Genomic DNA, 24153 nt, shown 5'->3' with positions numbered 1-24153 from the left:
TCCCTGCGCATCGACACGGTAAAGAAGCATTCACGTCAGCGCAGGGAAATAAAACGACTGTTTACTGTTCACAATGATGGAGGACGAAGAATTAGAGTTTGTGGAAGATTTGGAGGCGATATTACACCTTACTCCAGAAGTGCAGCTGGCCATTGAGCAGGTAACTCAGATGAACTGGCGTTGTGTCTGTTTTTATTGCAGTGTCAGAGAGAGAACAGACTAGCTGTCAGCTGTTACCTTCTCCTGAGATGCTAATAGCCAGTTTGAAACATCTCCATTAATGCTCACAGTTTTAGTTATGTCTTGTTTATTTATCATGCTAGTTAGTTAGTTTACGTCGATAGCTGTTGTGAAAACCGACTTCAGTTTTAAAGCCACAGACCAGCAAACGCTAATTAGTCAGTGCTAGCTTGTGATTCGAAGGCAGGTGTCAAAACAGGAGGCACCTTGACATATCCAGGGTTTTCAACAAGGGAGTACGTGTAGAAGATGGAGAAAAATCGTAAAATGGACTAATGTTAGTCTGTGTACTTAATGAAAGATAGTATAACAAATGCTACTAAGAAAATTTAGCTTCTTATGTTTATACCCCGATTCAAGGGCTTGCCGATTGTCTAGAAATATTGAAAACCTTTGAAATGGTCAACAGTTTTATCTCTAATATCAATAGATTTATCTCTAAAAGAGTTCTGGCTTAATATATAGTTAAAGCGACTATTGACTACTTTTTAAACAGATATGTCTGTTGGCAGATCTGTTTAAAGTAATGTTTACAGTACAGTGAGGGAAAAGACTGACTGAAGCATCAAAGTTGGAGATCTTGTGCAGAATTGTTTAATAATATAATGGCAAATGTCAAGCCATAGTCATTCTTCCGCTGCCTTCAGTGTGTAGTCCGGTATAAGATCGGTAATACAGCTGGATCTCTTCATCTATTTGTTAAGGTGCCACCTGAACAGATCGCAGTGTAGAAAAGCTTGATGGTCACTTCAGACTCACAGAACATCTTTAGAAAACTTGTGGACACCTGATTCTCATTCAGCAGAGCCTGCTTTTCTGGTCTTGGCCATATCAAATGTTATCTGCTCGTTTTTGTAGGTTTTCCCCAGCCAGGACCCTTTGGATCGAGCCGACTTCAATGCCGTTGAATACATTAATACCTTGTTTCCAACAGAACAGGTGAGCCTGAATTAGAATATTGAGCAATGGTCAGCGCGATGAATGTGTGCCTTAATTCAAAACCTTTTATGTGTATTTAAGCTCTAGTTCTAAGCAGCAATACTCTTATATTCAATAATGCAAATAAATAATAAACCTAATTTAACACCTGTGTTACAGTCACCTATATTGATGCTACTAGTACTTATGCTTTCCTTTACATTACTGCAGAAATTCTTCTCTATTGAATGTCTATATTTTTTGGCCACTAGAGAGCACTGCTCTCTCCGAGCAAGAAGACGTGACTAATAACATGTTGATTATTAAAAGAGATACAATTTAAGGATAGCTGATATATTTCAGTAGAGATGTTTTTCCCTCCAAATCTTGACCTTAAATCTTTTTTTTTTTTTTTAATCTTTGGCGAATATAGATGAAGTGGTGAATAACATTCGATTTAAAATCAGGTGAGTTTTTAATATTTAGACCCTGATATTGTCTGCATTTATATAGAGAGGTTCTTTAGGTTTTCATCTTATTAAATTGCTATTGTAAATAATTATTTTAATCAGACGCCTGGATGACAACATCAGGACAGTGGTGAGGGGACAGACTAATGTGGGGCAGGATGGCAGACAGGTGAGTCTTTTGGTTCCACGTTCATAATGTCATTAACATTATGCCACATGGGGTTCCAGAGTCATTTTCTATGATTTTCTTTCTTCTGTGGAACACAAAAGAAGATATTTTGAAGGACATTTGTTCATACAATGAAGGTCAAACAACATTGGACTCCACTGACTTTCATTATGTGGACAAAAAGCCTTACATTTTAATATAGCTTCTATTGTATTCCACAGAAATAAGTAAATCATACAGTTTTGGAACAACATAAGGGTGAACAAACAATGATAGAGTTTTCATTTTTGGGTAAACCACTCTGTCTACTTCACAACGCCTTTCAGCACCATCGTTGTCTTGTGCATCTCTTCCATCTCACGTCTCTGGAAATGACCGAGGCTCTTCAGAGTCCCAGACGCGCTCTCTTCCTGGAATGGAAGGCACACTTTACTCTGAATTTCCCTGTTCTCAGCAGCAATTCCATTCCACATTGTGGTTTAGTGTCCTGCTATTTCTTGGACCAGGCTGGAAATGTTGATTCAACACAGATCTGTTCTTAATCAGAGTGGCAGGCTGAGGTGAAATGCAACCCCTTTATTGAGATGTAGTGAGGCAGCATGGTTGAGACGTGCGATGCAGGGTTCAGCTGTTCCTGAATTAACAGCATGCACCGCTAGTGGAAATTGGTTGTGTCTGAATGGATCACCGTTAACGCCGGGCCACGAGTCTCACGGCCTGTAACCTTCTGAGTTGTTTCCACAGAGCAGAGGAAAAATCCTTCCCCAGATGGAACGGCGGGGAAGTGTGGATTATATAGCTCAAGGCTGAGAGTAATGGTGGAGACCGAGGGAGAGGACTGGAAAGACCCGCTGCAGCCTTTTTTTGTTTAGTCTGTACAGTATTTATCAGTGAGATGGAGACATCCGTGTCTGGAGCGGGATTCCAGGGGTCTGCTTGATGACATTTCTAGCTGTGTGGAGGAGGTGGACGGATGTGCTAGTGTTAAGCTAGTATTTCACGTACTTCCCTGTGGTATAGAAAATGCTAAAGTTAGAACTGGTCATTGGGGGCCTTATTTGCAACTGAGTCAGGGCTCTTTGAAGTTTGGATGAAGCTGAGGGCCTGATAAATAGTATCTGAGACAGTCATGACACAGATTTAAAATCTCAAACTCCTCTCTGGTATTGTTATTGTATGAATGTGGTGTGGATCAGTGTTGTTTTAGTATCATTGAGATACTATTATATTTAATTCATATTTTGAGTTAGTTTTTATTTTTATATTTTACATTTTCATTTTGCAGGGTTTTCGCAGGTCTTAAATCAGAAAAGAACTTCTTAAATTCATAAAGTCATTGCATTAAATGATGCATGCACTACAAAAAAATGAATATCTTCCTCTGTATGTTTGTCTTTTTTCAATAGAGATATCTAAACATTCCTAAATCAAGATACTTTTACTTGAGTTTCTTGTTTTAATCATAAACTCACTACATTTTAAGAAATTTCTCAGAAGACAAGAAGACCTAGGAAAAAAATACTGAGGAAGATTCTTTTTTTTGGATCTGTTGGTCATAAACTCACTACATTTTAAGAAATTTCTCAGAAGACAAGAAGGTTTTGTCTGTTGGAAATTGTTTAAATTCTAGTGTTGACATTATATGTACATTATATGTCCTTTATATTTTTTTGCTTAGTCTTAAATTTACCTTATACCATAAAACCTACAGAAACCCTGGTTTTAATTTTTTAGTTCTAGAATTTTTTTTGTAATTTCTATAATTTCTATAATCTATCTCTGATGTGGATTCAGTGGAATAATCAGCTGTTCACCACACTTTATTCTGTTTATTCAAGGAAAAAATGTACTCAGTGTCTTTGCTTTTCCTAAACAATATTTTTTGTGGTTCTTATCAGAACATTTACAGTGTGTGGAAAGTATTATTCTGGACTATTGTTAGCTGACAACAATGTATTTGGAAACGTTTTCTGAATTGGAAAAGCAGTTGACAATGTGGGGAAACTTGTTAGATGTGTGATATCATTCATAAAGGAAAGTCAACAGTGGGCCAAAGCATTTGGTGCGAATTAATTGAGGACAACCCATGCTTTGCCTTCCCCTTTGTCTCACGCAGGGTTTGTGCTAATATACATTATTTTTCTCAGTGCTGCAGAAAGTTCCATATAAAAAAAAATTGCCATGTTGTTGTTCCCAGATGGAGCATTCAGATGAGAGGTTTATAGCTGTCAGGGAGCCAGTTGGGATCAGGGATGTCTCTTGTAGTTTTTGGCATCTGGAGCTGCTTATTAGGAATGCCGAGAAGGAGCCTCCCCAAGAATGTAGTATAAATATTTAATCTAAACACAGGATGGAAAGTTTACTGCATGTGTGTTTTTCTATCAGTCGTTATAGTCTGATCCCTGTCTGTCCCTTTGGAGTTGTTTTAGTCTTTTTTTTTTTTTATGCATAAATAAATGCAACACTTGTTTTATTGATTTAATGCCTGGGTTTTAACCCTCTATTGTACACATTACAAGAGCAGAGTGGAGAATTAAAGTGGACTTTAATAAATGGTTAATATAAAAAACACCATGACTGTAACAGGTAGCTAACATACCTGTTCCACACCAATGCTGCATCATTTGATCAAAATACAGTATGACAGTAATATTGTGAAATATTACAATTTAAAATTGTTTTCTATTCTAATATATTTAAAATGTAATTTATTCCTCTGTTGGAAAAGCTGAATTTTCAGCAGCCATTACTCTTCAGTCTTCAGTGTCACATGATACTTCAGAAATCATTCTAATATGTGATCTGATATGTTATCATGTTGAAAGCAGTTGTGCTGCTTCATATTTTTGTGGAAACTGAAAAAACAAAAACAAAAAAAACAGGTTTCTTTGAATAGAAAGTTAAATGAACAGCATTTTTTTTGCAGATTGATTGCAATAAACTGCTAATTATGCTATTCATTAGAACTGCAAATTAAATTAAAATAATTTTTTTTTTTTATGAATTTCATCCTTGCGGAATAAAAGTATTAATTTCTTTGAAAAAATGATTGCTGACCCCAAACTTTTTAACGGTAATGTACATCCATTCAGTGTTGCTTCTAAGCAATATTTAAGCAATTCCTTCTAAAAATATTCTTTATGTCTGCAGATGTTTTAATATGAAAGTTACTCACTAACAAATGTGAATCATAATTTGGTGGGTTAAATTTAAGGGCAGTTCTGCAAAACAAAAATGTGCATCCTCCACATGGCAGAAAAAGATTTTAAAATGACCATAGCCTTTAAAAATAGCCATTTTATTATGAACCAACATGCTTCATAGTTTACATAACAAAGAAAATTGTAACTCTGAGATAATATTGTACAGTAGATGGTTAAACTTAAAAGGGGACAACCAGACTCTTTACTTCATAATATTTTCTGCATTTTGGGAAATAATTACATGCAGAATAATTACCACTAATGCATGTGTGGAATGCTGTACATGATTGACAACAGTCTCATTCCTGCCTGTCAGCAGCTGTTAAACTGTCCTAATGACCAACATGTTTCTTTCTCAACACTTCTACATATTCTTCAGTCGAGTCACAACACTTCAGGGAAATGCATCCATTACCAGCATCCATGTCGTTCTATAGTTTGTGGCCTGCCTAAACCATCTGGGGGGGAAACATCCTGAAACTGCAAATAGAGTCCACATGTGTAGCAGCTGCTCTCCTTCTTGCCAGATCCAAATAAACCTCTTTCTCATTCTCCTGATCAGCAGTATAAGGAGGAAACGCAGGGACTGTCCTCCAACAAGCAGTCCATCTTTCTTACTTTCAGATATCAGCATGATTCAAATTTTGGAATTAAAAGTATGGTTTGTTGTATAGTATGTTGTAATGTTGGATGAAGTTTTTGTGTGCTTGTGTGTGTTGGTTGGTTCAAAGCATCTCTGTTTTTTTGAGGTGGCTTGTAAAAATGGTAAATTCCAGGGGGCAGCTGGTGCCGGCTGTTAGCATTCCATTTGCCTGTGAAGGAGCGAGGCAAAAGACACGGTCAAACTCTCTCTGCTTTCAGCCCAGGCACGTCTCTCTAAGTACACTGGCAACGGCCAGTACTTCCAGTCATCCAGTGCTGCAGCTGCTCTTGAAAGAAGTAGTAATTATGCATTGTCAGAGTCCAAACACTGGCAGTGTGGCTGCAGTGGGAGGTGCACCACTGGCCGTGACTGTGCATTCGAGTGGCCAGGAAGATCAGATCCCATCAGAGCCGAGCCAGGAGCCTTGTGATGTGGTGGCATCAGGTGGGGCAGCTTGTGGAAGGGCCAACAGTGCAACTGCTGCAGTCTTTGCCTGCGAGAATGTCAAGTAAAAACTGGTTTCATCAGGCCGTGTGGTTTGGTCCCCACCCTGTTGAAGTGCAGAGATCTTCCCGCTAAAAATAATATAGTGGCTGGAAGGTCAGGCAGGCAGGAAGCATGTTCATTAAAACACCATTCAGCCTGTATTTTCATATTAAATATGAGTTCATTATTAATTGCTTTTGATGTGGCGGAAAGATTTAGATTGAGTGTCTGTTTTTCTAATCCCCTAACCAGCCCAACACAAACTCAGCTCATGCCAGTGAACTTCAGGTTGCTGTTTCATGGAAAACATCAAACTGACAGTGAGCTGTAAGAAAATGCTACCATGTTGCTGTTTTGGGTCATCTTAGATCTTTTGTCTCCTCTTCCAGGCGTTGGAGGAGGCCCAGAAAGCCATCCAGCAACTCTTTGGCAAAATCAAAGACATCAAAGACAAAGCAGAGAAATCGGAGCAAATGGTGAGTAAAAATAAGCCCTCCAGACAGGATCCTAGTCATTTAAGGCCTGAAAGAGTAAATAGCCATTTACCACTCACCCACCCCAACAGACTGGGTAACCGAGGCACAAGAAACTGTGACATCCTGTGGTTTTTGTCCACAGCACTCTTTTTGAGCCCAAGGTAACACTGGCCATCTGTGAATGTAATGAAGGGCAAGGGGAGGAATGCAGGAGAACAATAGCACAGCTCTGTCCCCGTGTCCTCAATATGGTGAAGCAATATAAAGGAATGCATGATATGTTGAAACCATATAGGTTATTGGCTGATATTAAAATGTTTTTAGTATTGAATAAATATTGATAATAAATAGGTTTTATTTTTGAAATAATAGTAATTGACATGTGCATGTTTATTTCTTCTAGTTTTACTTTCGGGTTACCTTTGCCAACATGTATAATATGTACTCAACAAATGTAATTATTAGCAAATCTTAAAATGAACATCCATTTTTACACTGTATATTACTGTGATGACTAAATTAACTTGTAACATTTAAAATGGTTGAAATGGTTAAAAATATTTTATTTGTGTGTTTTATTTTATTTTTCATTTTTATTTAATTTATTTAGAGTTGTATAGAATTATTAATATTGACAATTTATTGGTAATTTATAATTAAATACTACTAATAAAATAACAATAATATATTGTTCAAAAGTTTGTGGGTTGTATGATTTTTACAAAATATGAATTAATACTTTTATTAAACAAGGATGTATTAAATTGTTTTAAAAAAGACGATAAATACATGTAAATGTACAAACGAGTAATGGCTGCTGAAAATTCAGCTTTGACATCACAGGAATAAATTACATTTTTAAAATATAGTAAAATACAATATGATGATTTTTTTTTTTTTTTTAATTTTAACAATATTTCACAATATAACTGTTTTTGCTAGTTTTGATCAAATAATTGCAACCTTGGTAAGCATGAGAGACTTCTTTCGTAAAAATAAAAAACCTTACCGACCACAAACTTTTGATCGGTACTGTATAATATATTTAATCATATAATAAATACAATCATAAATGTAATAATTATCAGCCAAAATTGTAATATCTGTGCATCTGTAATGTATCTAAAAATGTGCTTCAGGTGAAAGAGATCACACGAGATATCAAGCAGCTGGACCACGCAAAGCGTCACCTGACCACTTCTATAACCACCCTCAATCACCTGCACATGCTGGCTGGCGGAGTGGACTCTCTTGAGTATGTTTATTCAAGATACCCTCTCCCATGATTAGTCCATTTACTCCATCCTAACAGTGTGCTTAAAGCTTGTCTAATTGGACCTTTGCAGAGCTATGACTCGAAAGAGGCAGTATGGGGAAGTGGCCAATCTCCTTCAGGGTGTAGTCAACGTGCTCGAGCACTTCCAGAAGTACATGGGCATCCCCCAGATTCGCCAGCTCTCAGAAAGGTAAGAGCACAAGCCTCGAGGACAAAAGCCTCACTCACACACTGTTTATTTGACTAAATCATGGTGCTGTGAGTCTGTAGATCCTGTTTATGTTTACTGAAGATACAGCAGAGGAAGGAAATCTGCTTTACGGTGTCTCATTATTTACGTTTTTTTCCACTTTGGCTCTCTGTTTTGAGCCTTTCCCAGAGGAGGTGCTCTCTCTGGTTTGGGTGGTGCAGTCCCTGTCCCCTGCAGGCTCAGAGACTGGGCCTTTTGTTATGAAAGAAATAGGTCTCAGGTCCCTATGATTCTGCGGTTCGCTTTGCTTGTTTATGTTGGATGCTCTGATAAAGCTGTTCATAAGCAGATGGCAAGGAAGGGTGTGTTTGATGTGGAAAAACACTTCCCCTGATTGTTCCAGGTTCTAAATGTTTCTCTGGAAAAGCATGTATATGCAGTTCCTTTTCGGTGCCCCTGTAGTCATGTTTACCCCATTGGTTCATAAGACCTTTCACAGATGTTAAATGCCATCCTTGAGTGATGATGAGAGTTTGTTTGGTTGAGCATGCATTTATACATCAAGCGAATCCAGTGTTTTGTTAAAACAGCATTTAAGTTTGCCAGAGTACATCAGTGGTTTCTGACCGCTGCGTGACTCTTGGTTTTTTCTCATGTGTTTCTTTTGTGTTGTAGAAAGAGATTATATTTGATGAGGGTGGGGACTGTGCTTAGGAATTTACCATGTAAATAATATTAGCCCCCTTTTGGTGATCAGATGGACTGATTTTAGCGCTGTTGTTTTGAACTACACAAGCTTACCACATATTATGTGGACAAAAAAGTCTTGAGGAAATTCTTGTGAAGTCTAATTGGATTTTTGTGATGCTTTAATATTAGTTCATGCCAAATATAGAGAAACCGAGATGCTTTCGTTCTGAGCCCGACTGACCCTAAATGGAGATGTCTGGTTGGTTTTGAGGTGTGGCAGAGATGTTTGATCAGGGGCGGCAGCTGAGGGATGTGCTGTGGTTCAGACAGTGTCGAGGTCTTTATGGAGCTGGTGAGAGAGCAAATTGGCAGCCATGTGCCACGTTGAAGACTGGTGTCTGACTGGCAAGCACATGTGTCTCCATCGCTCTCTCCCTCTGAATATCTTGTTGTTTATTTTGGATGAAACTTGTGTTGAGTCTGCTAAAGCCAGCAAATAATCCAGAAACTAAAAGAGCATCTTCTAATCATCAAGTCATGGTTCATTCAAACCCTCATTCAAAAGACTTTGGTCCAAAGTACAGTTTGGCTTATTAGTTAATACAATTTTGAATTTACATCTGTTTTCTTACAAGTAGCTGATATTTCTGTCTCTGTTCCATTTATTTCCCCAGTGCCAGTTATTCTAAAAGCTGCCATCATTTAGAGGGATCTAGGTAGTAGCTGTTCACATTGCCCTAATAGAGACTGGTACATAGGGATAGACCATGACTAGGGATGTCAAAACTTCTGGTATTTAGTTACAAAGTTCAATGTAAAAAAGATGTAGTGAATGAAAGCATTTGTTTGTATGCTCTGCAAGGAAAGCTTTGTAGTGACGTGACTACACAAGGTCAGCTGGCATATCTTGGTCAAATTGCCTGTTTTGACGAAGTAAACGCAGTGGATTTATGAAAGTAAACAAGCAAAACAAAATGTTTCTCAAAACATGGGATCTATGCATTAGGGCTGACAGTGTAAATGTAGTAGACCTGCCAATTATCATTGATATTAATCAAACAATATTTGCAAGAAAAGGAGAAACATGTCCTTAACTTATTCCACTCACTGCTCTTAATCTTCTTTTTTAATTTCATTGTTGTCATTGTTAAACTTTTAATGAAATTTGAGTTTTCTTTTTTTATATTAATTTTTTTATTTCAATTAGTGTGTTCAGTATTATATATGTTAGCTACTATGGAGTATATTTATATTTGTTCTAACAGAATAAGTGTGAAGTATTGTAAAATTTAATTTGTATTGCTCTAGATTCTCACATTTTGGTATTATGAATTTATTGCTTTTAAAATTCATTAGACACCAGGGAGTCCTAAGACCACCAGGTGTCTTGTAAACACTCACCCATCTGTTTTGCTCCTCCTCAGAGTTAAAGCTGCACAGAGCGAGCTTGGCACGCAGATACTGGCCGACTTCGAAGAGACTTTTCCTGCCCAGGGGTCAAAGGTACAGATGCAGTGCTCTGATGAAAAGATTGTAAATAATCACCTCTCAGTATTAGTGCATAGCCAGTCTCTGTATCATTCCTGTGACACATTTAGTTTGATATTTACAGAAATCTGGAGGTCCTAGCATTGTTCTCAGAGATGCCTGCTTGGTAGCAAATGTCCTGGATCCTCGGATTAAGCAGGAGATCATCAAAAAGTTCATCAGGCAGCACCTTTCAGAATACCTAGTGCTCTTCCAAGAAAACCAGGATGTAAGTGTGACCTTGTGCGTTCTGAACATACTGAAATTTTGCTATACCATCACACTTATGGTCTGTTCTGCTGTTTGTCCTGAGTACAGGTGGCGTGGCTCGACAAGATAGACCGGCGCTATGCGTGGATCAAGCGTCAGCTTGTGGACTATGAAGAAAAGTATGGGCGAATGTTTCCTGAGGAGTGGTGCATGACCGAACGCATCGCTGTAGAGTTCTGTCATATCACCAGGTAACGATCGAACACCTCACACTAATGCTGCATTCACTTAATATTGGTTCTTCATAAGTTCTTGACTTGTGAAAACCATCCATGTCATTAGTCAGATTTCCATCCACATTTTATGCAAATATTGGGATATCGAATGTTCGGTGTAAATAAAATTTCCATTATGCTATTAAAATATTGCTCACTCGAGGTGGATGATTTCTTTTTTGGCAACAAGACATTCACATATTCATAAAAAGTAATTTACATTTGCACATGGGATATATTTTTAATTGTTTTTGGAATTATTTATATTTTAATGCAAGAAATGTACAACTTGAATGGAAAAAATATATAAGTCGATCTTCTAATTACATGTAAACATTCTATTAAAGCTTCAGTTTCTCAAACTTGTTTGTGTTATGTGATGTTGGATACAAATATCCTTTGTATAGTTATAAATATCTTTATAACTAAAGATGGTTACACTTCCACTTCCATTCAAGTTTGAGTGCAGTAAGATTTTTATTTTTGTCTGAAAGAAATTAAAGGGATACCACCCCAAAATGAAAATTTTGTCATTAATCACTTACCCCCATGTCTTTCCAAACCTGTAAAAGCTCCTTTCTACTTCGGAAAACCTGGTTGCCTGTGACTCTCCCATAGACTGCCAAGTAAATAACAGTGTCAAGGTCCATAAAAGGTATAAAAGTCATCTTCAGAATACTCCATCTGCCATCAGATGTGCAATCTGTGTTATATGAAGTGACAGGAACACTTTTTGTAAGCGAAGAAAACAAAAATAACGACTTTATTCAACAATTCCTTTGTCAACAGTCTCCTCTGTGTCTCTCCATATCACCGTATGCTACGTATGCTCTTCTGTATCATCCGCGCCACAGGGATGCGCTGTTTCTGCGTGTATTTCAGAAGAGCATACTTCGCTTCATATAACCCAGATTGCACGTCTGATGGCAGATGACTTTTATACCTTTTATGGACCTTGACACTGTTATTTACTTGGCAGTCTATGGGACAGTCACAGGCCTCCCGGTTTTCATCCAAAATATCTTAAATTGTGTTCCGAAGACGATGAAGCTTTTACGAGTTTGGAACGACAATGGGGTAAGTGATTAATGACAAAATTTTCATTTTGGGGTGGAGTATCCCTTTAAAACTATAATAATTGTAATAATATTTCAGTATTTCAGTAATACAATATCGTTGCTTTACTGTGTTTTTGATTAAATAAATGCATCCTTCCTGAGAATAAGAGACGTCTTTCATAGACATTTAAAAACTGTGCTGACCCCAAACTTTTGAACAGTAGTGTATGTAGCTAACTGTACATTTTTTTGTGAACTATTTCATGTAATTTTACGTTTTTTCAAAGTTTGAAAAGAGAATACACAGGTCTAGCATTTATAGTGATTATGTATATTTTGCTGTATTCAATAACAATGCCAGACATGGATACGATGTAGCGTAATGAGTGTTGCCATAGAAACAAATAATTTTTGAGTCTGGAGACATGAGCACTTCTGGGAAGAGTTGTAATTACCGTAATACTGACATGAAAAATCCACATTATCTCCATAACCCTATTGAGAAAATACACTGGGTTGGAAGACTAGACATTAGACAGCACACAACTATGGCATGATTTAGCAAAAGACATAATTGTGCACAGTATGACATGAATGATTAGATGGAAAGGAACTGGTTACATGTCTGGGATTTCAGTAGTGGTATTGACAGTTTAAAGTAGGCTGTGTGTGTGTATGTGTGTTCCTCTCAAGAGAGTCATTACAAAACCCTCAGTGCCTGGAAAGAACGTTTGAGGTCCACTGTAATCCAATCTAATATATTTCTTTTTTTTTGACAAAACTTTATGTAAGAATGGATACACCACACAACCATCTTCTCCCTATGTAGACTTATTTTCTTCTCACAAAACGATTCTTTTTCAAGCTGACAGTAACTGGATCTTTTCTTTTGAATACAACACTGATTCACTGTGGTTTCCTTTAACAGCCAAACCATGCTTCTGCACACACTGGCTTATAAAAGCAGTGACCTGAAGCCTTAGTCCTACTTGGCACGTTATGTTTCACTGACAACCTTGTGTCTAAGTCTGTTTTTTTTGTATGCTCATCAGAACCGAGCTGGCCAAGCTGATGCGAGCCCGTGCCAGGGAGATCGAGGTCAAGCTTTTGCTCTTCGCTATTCAGAGGACCACCAATTTTGAAGGACTGCTAGCTAAGCGCTTCTCAGGCTGCACCTTAAACAACGGGCCTGGGGTGAGACCTCGCTTTCACTGTTTTGGATGCCATGCCTGTTTGGTGCCAAGCACAAAAACGTTTTACTGGGGCGTGAACATGCTGCTAATCTGGTTGTTGTGTGATGTTTCTTCTCCTTTGCTCTCTCAGCAGAAAAAACCTGAGACCCCTCTAGAACCAACAAACCCCTTTTTGGAAGATGAGTCAGGAGAGGACAATGTATCAGAAAAGGATGAAGATTTGGATAGAGTGAGGCTGCTTAACTTTATTTGCACTCTATTATGCAGCAACGACCACATGTTTACCACATGCAGTCCACTCCACCCATCTTCTGATAGAAACTGATACCGCATTTGGTGCCATTCCAACATGCAATTTACATTTCTCTATAAAACACTAATAATGTAGTTTGATTTGACTCACATCTGAACTATGGCTTGAATCAGGCGCATATTCTCTGGAATTGACGTGAAAACATTCAAAGCACCGTCAAGGCACCGTGTGTTTAGAAGTCTTTATATTGCCGTCTATTTATCAAACTCTTAAAGTGTACTTTAATATAACAGCTTTACTTGGGCTCAGATCCTTTATTTATTGCATACTTATTTCCTTTTATATTCAAATTGGCAATGATGTTTTCAGTATCAGGAGTTATAAGAACATTTCTGGTGATTTGGATTCTTTAGAAGTTCACTGTTATCACTGTGATGTTTTCGCAATACGATTTCCTCCCACTTTTTGGTGTCAGTGCAGCACACAGCTCAAATAGAACTAATATCAAACTGAATGAAATAAAAACTAATAAATACAATTAAATAAAAACTAAACAAACTTTTTTTGTTTACATCCAACTTAAACCAATTTATTTTATCTAGTTGCAAAGGCAACATTTCTAATTTTTATTGTTTAACTTGATGTACTAAAATAACTATAATTAAATAAACTAAAAATAATAAATGTATATTAATCAAAACTATATATACATATTAAAGTGCCCCATTAATCAATTTTTTTACGGTTTCTAATATTATTTTGGGAGTCTCCTACAATAGGATTACATGCATGCAAGGTCAAAAAACGCTTTCATTTTCTCAAAATATGCATTTAATATCACCTAATTTTCTAGCGATTCTCAAACGATTCGTTCGAAGCAGTTCAAAGTTTCAGTCTCTCTAAACCCCTCCTTTTCTTGAGCCTGCTCTGCTCTGATTGGTCAGATGGCCTAGTCTGTTGTGACTGGTCTACAGCATACAGCGTGTGTCGAAACGTCACTCTACAGAAAATATAAACATCTATTATTTATCATACTTACAGGTTGTGATTCAGTGGAGCAGCTGGTCCAAATAAACAGAATACTTATGGCTTGTTTAGAAGCTACAGTTTTTGTGAATTATTTAAAGTAGCTGGTATTAGTGAAGAGGTTGTAGGTAGAATGATGTGTTTGTGGGCGGGGTCAAGTTGTTCGTGCCCAGCATACGTAGAACATAGGCGCGCATTATGCAAATGTGTTACCCCGTGACATGTAGTCGTCATGGAAGTGGGATTTAAATTACTAACGACTCGTTTCAACTGTACAGAGTCAATTCTTTATTTTGGGAGACAATAACTTTATTTATCGTGCACTTTCAGCTTTACAACTTTGCAGATCGTTTACATTCATATACAGCTACATTACACACTGCATGAAAGGCGATATTGGAAATGGCATAATAGGGTGACTTAAAAAAAAAAAACATGTAATAAAAACAACAAAAACAAAACAAGGTTATTAAAATCTTAACTAAAATTAAAGTAAATATTTTAAAAATCTCATTCAAAATATTAAAAGCTACAACAAAAACAGTAAAATAGTAACTCAATGATACTAAAATAACACACTTTTTAATAAATTCTTGCTTAAGTACTTTTTTGCTGTTCACAGCCAAAGAAGCCCAAGGCTCCAGACAACCCCTTCCATGGCATTGTGTCCAAGTGCTTTGAGCCTCATCTCTACGTTTACATCGAGTCGCAGGATAAGTGAGTGAAATGTGCTTGAACATTGTGCACAATCATATCAGATGAGTCACACAAGTACTCCATTTCAGATGCACTTGTGATCTTCCCTTTCTTGTACCCCCCCTTTTTAGTAGTTCCCTTGTCTGACTCTTTCTGCCTCACCACTGAGGTAAAAAATGGTCCCCATCAGCTGTTCACCACACATGCTGCAGAAAGCCTGAAAACAGCAGCTGATTTCTTTCTTTCCTTGTCTTTTCTTGTTCTTTACCTCTCTTTTTCCTGCTCACCCTCTCTCTAATCCAACGAGGCCCCTAAGAAAAGGGCTTTTTGTAAAGGCCCTTCTCTGGCCCATGTAACCATCCGCTGGCACTGCCTAAAGCAGAATGACCTTTCTGTTAACAATGGCTTGCATTATACCAGTTCACACTGACCTGTCTGGCATGAGAGTATCCAAATTCTTCTCTTGGGGTTAGCATCTAACTGATTACTCGGTGCTGAGAGAGAGGGCCTATTTACTGACCTTACAATACATTGCTGTTCAAAGCAAGTTTAACACATTGTGATTTCAGTCATAGTTAGATACGTGGTGTTGGCTTTCATTTTGTTTTTTAAATAGTTTGCAAATTTGACAATGCTTTCATTTACCATGTTTTTTTTTTATTTAATCTAATCTTAGTTTTGGGAAAATATTTCTAGTAGTTTTTTTTTTTTTTTTTCCAGCAAAACACATTTATCCCCCAAAAACCGTGCAAATATTTTATTTTGTAGCATTTTATTACCAATATAAATCTCATATCTTTTATTCTGTTCATTAATCATTTTGTTTTCTGTTTTAGAAATCTTGGCGAGCTGATCGACCGTTTTGTTGCTGATTTCCGGGCACAGGGTCCCCCTAAATCAGGCACAGATGAGGGAGGTGCTGTGCTCCCCAGCTGTGCAGATCTCTTCGTGTACTACAAGAAGTGTATGGTCCAGTGCTCGCAGCTGAGCACCGGAGAACCCATGATTGCTTTGACCACCATTTTCCAGAAGTATCTACGTGAATATGCCTGGAAGATCCTCTCTGGGAACCTACCAAAGTGAGTCGAGCCACCTGACTGGTCTCACATGAGTTTTTTTTCTCCCTTTTTATTGTTTAAAGTTTGATCCTCCTAGTCACTGGGGCTTTTATTTGGGGTGTAATGCTGTGGTGATGCTGGAGAGGAGAGCGAGTGGTCGTCTCTGTGTGGTCTCATTTGTGGGCTTTCTCTGCACCGCTCTTCAAAGCAAAAAAAAATCCCCACCCGTCGCCTTGTGTGGTTTACCCCGTATTGTCTTTGGAAGTTTCAAAAAAGATCTTTGTTTTGGAGAAGCTGTCTTGTGGTTTCCATGCAGTCTTTCTTGTGTGTCTTTCAGCGGGATGGCAGAAGGGTTGAGTAAGGGTGCTTTGGTAACCATGTTTGTACATGTTTGCATGCAGGACCAGCACCAGTAGTGGTGGTCTGACCATCAGCAGCTTGCTGAAGGAGAAAGAGGGATCAGAAGTGACCAAGTTCACAATGGAAGAGTTGTGTCTTATTTGCAGCATCTTAAGCACGGCTGAATACTGCCTGGCTACCACACAGCAGGTGACCCACTTCACACTCTTCATTCACATTTTACAAATGAATAGGTTTTTTGTTTTTAATGATGCAGATGTCCTATATCATGTCCACAGCTGGAGGAGAAGCTCAAGGAGAAGGTGGACAAGCCCCTAATGGAGAGAATCAACTTAACTGGGGAGATGGACACCTTTAGCACGTAAATACCAGTCACACTTAACTTGATAAAAACATATTTGCCCAAGGAAATTAATTGCTAGCTGTTAAGTAATTTTCCCATGAATCTCTCTGTTTGGCAGGGTTATCTCAAACAGTATCCAGCTCTTGGTTCAGGACCTGGATGCTGCATGTGATCCAGCCCTCACAGCAATGAGCAAGGTACTATATCGTTACCATAGCAGTCATCAGACAATATTAAAAGTTTTTATGGTTTAATTCATCATACCTGCCGATGTTGGATTTTTTTTTTTTTGAGATTCTAATTTCCGAGATTTTTAGATTTAAATGACCTTTGCTGTTATCTAACATTCACTTAAGGTTAATCTATAAAAACACTAATTTTTTTAGTTGGTTGTTAAATTTAAAATGTGTTTTAAATCATTAATTACTCACACTCAAGCCATCCTAGGTGTATATGACTTTCTTCTTTCAGACGAATACAATTAATGTTATATAAAAAAAATGTCCTGGCTCTTCCACGCTTTATAATGGCAGTGAATGGGGGTCCAGATTTTGAAGTCCAATAGAGTATGTCCATCCATCATAGTGCTCCACACTGCTCCTGGGGATTAATAAAGGCTGTGAATCGATGTGTTTGTGTAAGAAAAAAATCCATATTTAAAACTTCATAAACCATAATCTCTATCTTCCATGACAGTTACTTGTATGACAGTTAGCGGAAGCTAGAGATTACAGTTTATAAAGTTTTAAAAATGGATTTTTTTTGGTAACACCTCATTTTTAAGGACCAATTCTCACTATTAACTAACTGCTTATTAGCATGCACATTACTAGTGTATTAGTACTTATAAAGCACATATGAATGCCTTATTCTGCATGACAGTATAGATCTTTAATCCTACACCATACCTAAACTTAACAGCTACCTTACTAACTATTAATAAGCAGCAAATTAGCAGTTTATTGAGGGAAAACTCTTAATTAATAGTAAATATGTGTTCCCCAAGTTTAAAGTGTAGCCTATTTTTCTTACACAAAAGCATTGATTCACTTCAGAAGGCCTTTATTACCACACTGGAGCCTTGTTGAGCACTTTTATAATAGATGGATGTACTATTGGACTTCTGGAGTCTCATTCACTGCCATAAAGTTTGGAAGAGCCAGGACATTTTTTAATATAACTCTGATTGTATTCATCTGAAAGAAGAAAGTCATATACACATAGGATGGCTAGAGGGTGAGTAAATAATAGGGTAATTTTCATTTTTGGGTGAACTATCCTTTAATAACACTGTTGAATGTAAACTTATTTTATTTCATTTAGTTGCCAAGGGAACATTTCTAGTTTTCAGTGTTTTCAATGTGAGTTTTTCATATTTATTTGATTTTATTTCAGTTTGTAAAAGTTTTTGTCAACATTAACAACGTCCAGAGAGTCTTTAGAATATTTATACTAGCCTTGAAGTTGACTTTCTGTATGTTTGTACAGATGCCGTGGCAGAGTGTGGAACATGTGGGAGACCAAAGCCCGTATGTGACCTCTGTAATCATGCACATCAAACAAAATGTGCCCATCATTAGAGACAACCTGGCCTCCACCCGGAAATACTTCACCCAGTTCTGCATTAAGTTCACCAAGTCAGTACCGGAGCCACTCACTAATCAGTGCAACAAAGGCTCTTTCATGACACAGTGTTTGCTAACCTCCTACTGCCTGTTTTACTTTCATCCATACCTTTCAGCTCCTTCATTCCAAAGTTCATCAACCACCTGTTCAGGTGTAAGCCAATCAGCATGGTTGGAGCAGAGCAGGTAGGTAGAGATTTAGACACTGGGATGTTTGGGTTTCATGGACCTTCAGAACATATCTCCTTATTTTCTTTCTTCTGAACAGTTACTCCTGGACACACATTCCCTCAAGACCGTTCTTCTAGACCTCCCTTCCATTGGCTCTCAGGTGGTCCGTAAAGCCCCGGCCAGCTACACCAAAATAGTGGTTAAAGGAATGACTCGAGCAGAGATGATCCTCAAGGTGGGAACCTCACGTGCATTCATGGCCATTAAACATTTGAGAATTCGCTCACCCCGTTCTGTTTTAAACAGGCCTCCCTGATGAGAAGCTCAATACAGGAAAGTCTTTAATGATCAGCTGCTCATAAAGCGCTGCGTGGTGCAGCGCAGTTATTTACTAAGCTGTGTGCATCTGGTTTAATGAGCTCTCTCTGAGAGACAGGAAGTGCTCACATGCCTTAGCTTTCTTGCCTGAAGCTTAGCAGTCCACAGTTTAATAATCGTCACCCATAGATCTCTACTTATATTTACATATAGACTTGTAACATACAATGAGGTTCAAACACTCATATTAAAAAGTTATATTATTAAGAGAGAAATGTTGATTTAAAATTGAATAAGACATGATCAGAACTAAGTGGCAGATTCTTCCCTTACAGTAAAACAGACTGTTCGTGAGCATCACCAAGTTGTAGTTTTATGTTAAAGCAGCATCTCCAGACACATGACCAAAAGTGCAAACCCTATGGATTGCCTATTTTTCTTCTCAATGTGATGGAAAAGAGGTGAGAACACCTCTCCATAAAAGTCTGTTGCATTGATGGTATGCAAATGTTCATGTCTGTCTGAAAAGATGCATTAACATCCATTTAGTCTAAAATGTTCATCGCACCAGATTTTTGCATTGAACATTCGACTTGGTGTGAACACGACTTAAACCCCTTTAAAGATAAAATAATTGTCACCCAAAAAGTGCAGTGATGAATATTGTCATTTTTTTAAAACTGGGGTTGCATGATGATTTCCGACCCAATTATGCACCTTTAGAAGTTCAAACATTAGAAGTATGTCTGCATAAATTCAGAAGCACAATGAAAGTCATGTTTTCCATGATATGTGTACAACTGGAGGAATGGATAGCTTGTGCCTCACCGGTATTTTTTTCATCCCCCTGATCTCCAGACCCACCTTCTTCTCCCTGACCCCTGTCTCTAGCCCTACGCATGCTACATGGGCTTTTATTAGGCTCTCTGGGGCTTTCCTGCTCCTGGTCTTTTAACTGCCTGGAATTCAGCTTTAATCCACCTAATGCTCATACTGGGTTCAGTTCTAATTGTGCAAGATCATAAAGAAAATATTTAAAAGATGAAAAGAATTTAAGAAAACATGGGCCACTTTGATAAAGTCTTACAGGAATATATCATGCTCTCAATGCCATAGTCCAGTATCTCTTAAACAAATTTTATTAAATTGTGCTGGTTTAAGTACACACAGGATTATTACATTACTCAGTAAACAAGTTTGAAAGAAAGTCAACCCTAAATGCTTTGAGTTTTTAGCAAAAGTGAACTTTATATAGGTTTTTAAATTGTTCTTTTATAGTATTTCAACTTGTTACTCGCCATGAAAAAAAGACAAGGAAGCTGGCACGGCTTTAAAAAACTAACCAACCAACTTAAAGGGATAGTTCACCCAAAAATTCTATCTTCAATTATTCACCCTCATCTTGTTCCAAACCCAAAAGACTTCCGTTCATTTTCAAAACACTAATGAACAACACACAAATGACAACGGTAATTTATTTTTGGGTGAACTATCCCTTTAACAGCTGAGTTATCTTTGAACTGACAGCCTGATCTTACCACAACATAAGCAGCCAGATTTCACAATACAAGTGACCAGTGGCCTATCAAAGACACTTGAAGGTCTGCTTAAGAAACCCTTGCATACGTTGGGTCTATAAAATCTGGATGGCATTTAATGATTGGCTATGTTGGGCCCCAGGTGCCTCTTAGGTAATTAACATCTTCATCAGCATTTTGTTCTGAGGTTCCTGGAAGAGCCGTTCATACATCAGAACACTTCTTAACATCAAGGTTTCTGCTGCCATGTGGCCAAACAAAGTATTGGTTATTTCTTGTGTTCTGCTTCATCATTTGCCACCTCAGTCTTGCTTTGTCATCGTTCTTTCTTAATCATTGATGGATAACATCAGTTAAGTGCGACACCCGTTAAGCGGTTTATGGGTGAAATAGGACATCATTGCTGGTGGTGGCTTGGCTTTCCACATGATGCTCATTACAGGGTAACCGTGGAGAGTAATCTGTTAAAGATGTCTTCAATTTTTCTCTCTTTTCTTGGCTGGGAATGGGTTCCTGCCCATCATAGGGCCCAAACCTCAGAGAGATGTGAAGCTGAAAGAGGCAGCGTGAGCCAAGCATGCTGCTGCTGCTGCCTGTGAGACGTGGCTGTTTTCCACAGTCTTCTAGTACTTTTTTTTTTTTGCTTTTCTTTTTTGCCTCTCACTCCTAACCTGCCCCCCACCCCAATGTGGCTCTTTTGGAAATGAACTGAAAGGCAGACTTTCTCCCCCTCCTCTCGTTTTCTCTTTTCTTTCTTTCTTTTTTACAAGGTAACTACAACAAGCCTACTCAAGGCTTTTCCTTGGCCTGTCTCCAGGACGGTCGCTAAGTAAATCACTCTGTGGTAAGGAAGGAACGTTTAGAATTCAAGACCGTCCGAAGTGTTCCGTGTCCCACTTTGATTTGACCCTTATCCGCATATCCTGGCTTATGCCTTCAGGTACTGAGAGTAAAAAGAAATGAAAGAATAATGGGTATTGTATAAAGGGGAATGTTGCACAGGATGCTGATTTAAAATGCAAAAAAAAACCCCCCCCCCCCCCGAGGCGTATCTGTCAGCCATGTGTTCTTCTGCCCTCTTACAGTTTAAATAGTTGCAAGATATACAGTTAAAAAAAAAAATCCCCCTCCCAACCTTGGAGGGAAAAGAAACAATTCAGGCATGTACCCCATTTAACCTCTTTTTACTGCTCAATTGAGACTCTCCCATTGTACCCCACAAAAAAAAATACCGGTGAGGCTAATTCAGCTTCATTCAAGCATAGAGTAATTATGCTGTTAAAAGAGCACCTTAAATAGAAACTTCAAGTTTTTGTCTCTGTTTGGTGTTTTTTTCTGTCAGATCTCTGTATTTTTTGGTCTCCTGTTCCCAGAGTGGCAGGTCTCATGTTATAATGTTAAAAAATGTTAAAACACATGAGAGTTTGGAGAACCCAGCTAGAGTTTAACCGACTTGTTTCTCCTCACCTCTCAGGTGGTCATGGCCCCTCATGAGCCGTCCGTGGTCTTTGTGGACAACTACATCAAGCTCCTTGCTGACAGCAATCCTGAGACGTTCCAAAAGATTCTAGATATGAAGGTGAGTTATTTGCATCAGGGATTTGCATCATCCTCATATTTAATGAGGTCCCACCACCAGTAAATCAGGGATTCCACATAAAAGCAATTTTAAAATGGATAAAATCATGTAATAAGTATTGTATGTAACATTGGGGGAAATAAGTATTCAACACATCAACTTATTATTTTTTTTATTAAACACAGTTCCAATGCAGCAATTCCCATGAAATTTAGACCAGATGTTGCTATTAACACAAGAAATCTATGCAGAAAAAAATATTACAATCCATAAAAAAGTTATGTTTAATAAAGTGGAATGACAGGAAAAAAGTATTGAACACTCTAAGAAAAAGAAGTACGGAAAGACAAGGCAAGACAGCAGCTGATTTCACTAAGTAGTTCTTCCTCTCACCAGTGCAAATTAAAATCAGCTGGGTTAGTGCTTACTCACCTCTGAAAGCAAGTATACAAACATCTCATGATGGGTAGAGGCGAAGAGCTCTTTCCAATAAGATTGTTGTGGTACATAACAACGTTACTGGTTACCGATGGATTTCACAACTACTAAATGAACATCACTCCACCATCAGATAAATTATGGAAAAGATCTTTGAAATTCATTGGTCAAAAGTGTCTACCTCTTTCCCCCCTAAATCTATAGGGCCTGAAACGGAGTGAGCAGAGCACCATGCTGGAGCTTTTCAGACAGAGGTTGCCTAATCCGCCGTCAGGACCAGACGCTGGCCCATCATTGTCCTTCAGTGCCCCCACCCCTGAACAAGAATCTTCCCGTATCCGCAAACTGGAAAAGCTCATCAAAAAGAGGATTCAGTAAATCAGAAGGAACTTTATTCCCATCAGTCTAATAATGTAAGTGCTCTGTCTGGATATTCAGCACGGCCTGGCAACATCTCTCCACTCCAGTTTTGTCATACTGAGAATGGTGTATAAATAGTACTGCTATGTCTTCTGTATTTATGTTCTCTTACAGATCATGGTTTAACTTTGAGGCTTTCATGACTGCATTACTATGAGCTTTATGATTCAAGTCCTTTCCTGAACCTCAACACATAACTGGCATGTATGAGTAATTGTGCCCCCCCGCCCCCCACCTTTTTTTCCCGCCACTTTACAACACTAATACCCATAGTGTCATTTACTTTGCACATTTCTCTGAAATATGCTTGTACTTAAATCAAAACAGAGGGCAGTGTGGCTCAGAAAAGTAACCTGCTGCTATCCTGGCACAAAGTCTTCTGGTCTGGGATTTCAACATCTAAATGATTTAAATCCAGCGTTTTTATAATTGTCCCCCGCTTTAACAATAAACGGCTGTGTGAAACTTGGCTGTTGCTCTGGGTAAAGGTGCCTGTGGAGTAAGAGAGTGAGATTTCAGGTCTCAGGTGCTCCACAACAGAGGAGCTTGGGATTTCCTGTCTCCTGCTGAAATGACAAACCAGTTGTTTTGGCTTTTGAAATACCTTCCCAGGTTGGGGTGAAAAAAGAAACCTATTGTAGATGTTTTATCCCTACAGGAGCTGTAAGCAAGAAATATTTACCACCCACGCTTTCCCATGGTAGACATATTTTCTCCACGAACAATAACTGTGGTTCATGGGAGATTATTGGAATGCAGAAACATTAGTGTGCACACATTCTTTTACTTTGGGTCATCTGCTGTTCACTTGTTTTTGTCTATTGTTTGAAATAACTTATTTTATAGTTCTTTTAATAACTCATTATTTGAACTCTGGAATCTGTTTACTGTAATCTTAATCATTTAATCCATAATCACCCTCTCCTTCGTAATTGTTTATTCTCTGCACATGGCTTGTACCTGTTAATATCAAAGCTAAAATGTTTGCAATGAATGTATGATTTATGAGTCGGATGGGCTACTGTGATGTTTGATTGCAATATTATTTGCATTGATTTCTGCTGTGATTTATACTGTTGATTGCTTATAACGAAAACATTCCTGCCTTCTGTGAATAGGACATATTTTTAATATCAACTGCAGATATTAATTATTGTCAATAAAAAAATCTGTTGACCGTATTGGCTTTGACAAAACTGTGGTCTTCATCATTTTATGTATGATTGATATATGAATAGACAGACAAACTGATGGATGGATGGATAGATGCCAGTTTTCTTTTTTTTTTCTTTACTGATTTGTGT

General features: G+C 38.0%; 1 protein-coding gene across 3 annotated transcripts; it reads left to right on the top strand.

The window, feature by feature from the left end:
* On the top strand, nucleotides 1-24030 carry LOC109067074 (vacuolar protein sorting-associated protein 53 homolog). 3 transcript variants are annotated; one of them, XM_042771215.1, is made up of 23 exons: nucleotides 1-160; nucleotides 1099-1179; nucleotides 1576-1625; nucleotides 1731-1797; nucleotides 6519-6605; nucleotides 7745-7860; nucleotides 7952-8071; nucleotides 10186-10264; nucleotides 10374-10517; nucleotides 10607-10749; nucleotides 12884-13025; nucleotides 13155-13253; nucleotides 14926-15020; nucleotides 15836-16078; nucleotides 16459-16606; nucleotides 16696-16778; nucleotides 16879-16957; nucleotides 18249-18397; nucleotides 18502-18571; nucleotides 18654-18791; nucleotides 21887-21991; nucleotides 22634-22842; nucleotides 22964-24030. In XM_042771215.1, the coding sequence occupies exons 1-22, from the start codon at nucleotides 74-76 to the stop codon at nucleotides 22805-22807; spliced, it is 2499 nt and encodes an 832-aa protein (XP_042627149.1). In that variant the 5' UTR covers nucleotides 1-73; the 3' UTR covers nucleotides 22808-22842; nucleotides 22964-24030. The 3 variants fall into 3 exon arrangements, with proteins under 3 accessions (XP_042627149.1, XP_042627150.1, XP_042627148.1); XM_042771216.1 differs by having other exon boundaries at nucleotides 13158-13253; nucleotides 22634-24030; XM_042771214.1 differs by having other exon boundaries at nucleotides 22634-24030.
* The last annotated feature ends 123 nt before the right edge of the window (nucleotides 24031-24153 follow it).

Source organism: Cyprinus carpio, chromosome A15, assembly GCF_018340385.1.
Source record: "Cyprinus carpio isolate SPL01 chromosome A15, ASM1834038v1, whole genome shotgun sequence".
NCBI classification, from domain to species: Eukaryota; Metazoa; Chordata; class Actinopteri; order Cypriniformes; family Cyprinidae; genus Cyprinus; species Cyprinus carpio.
Note: the sequence above shows the minus strand (reverse complement) of the source record. Positions and strands in the feature narration are given on the sequence as shown.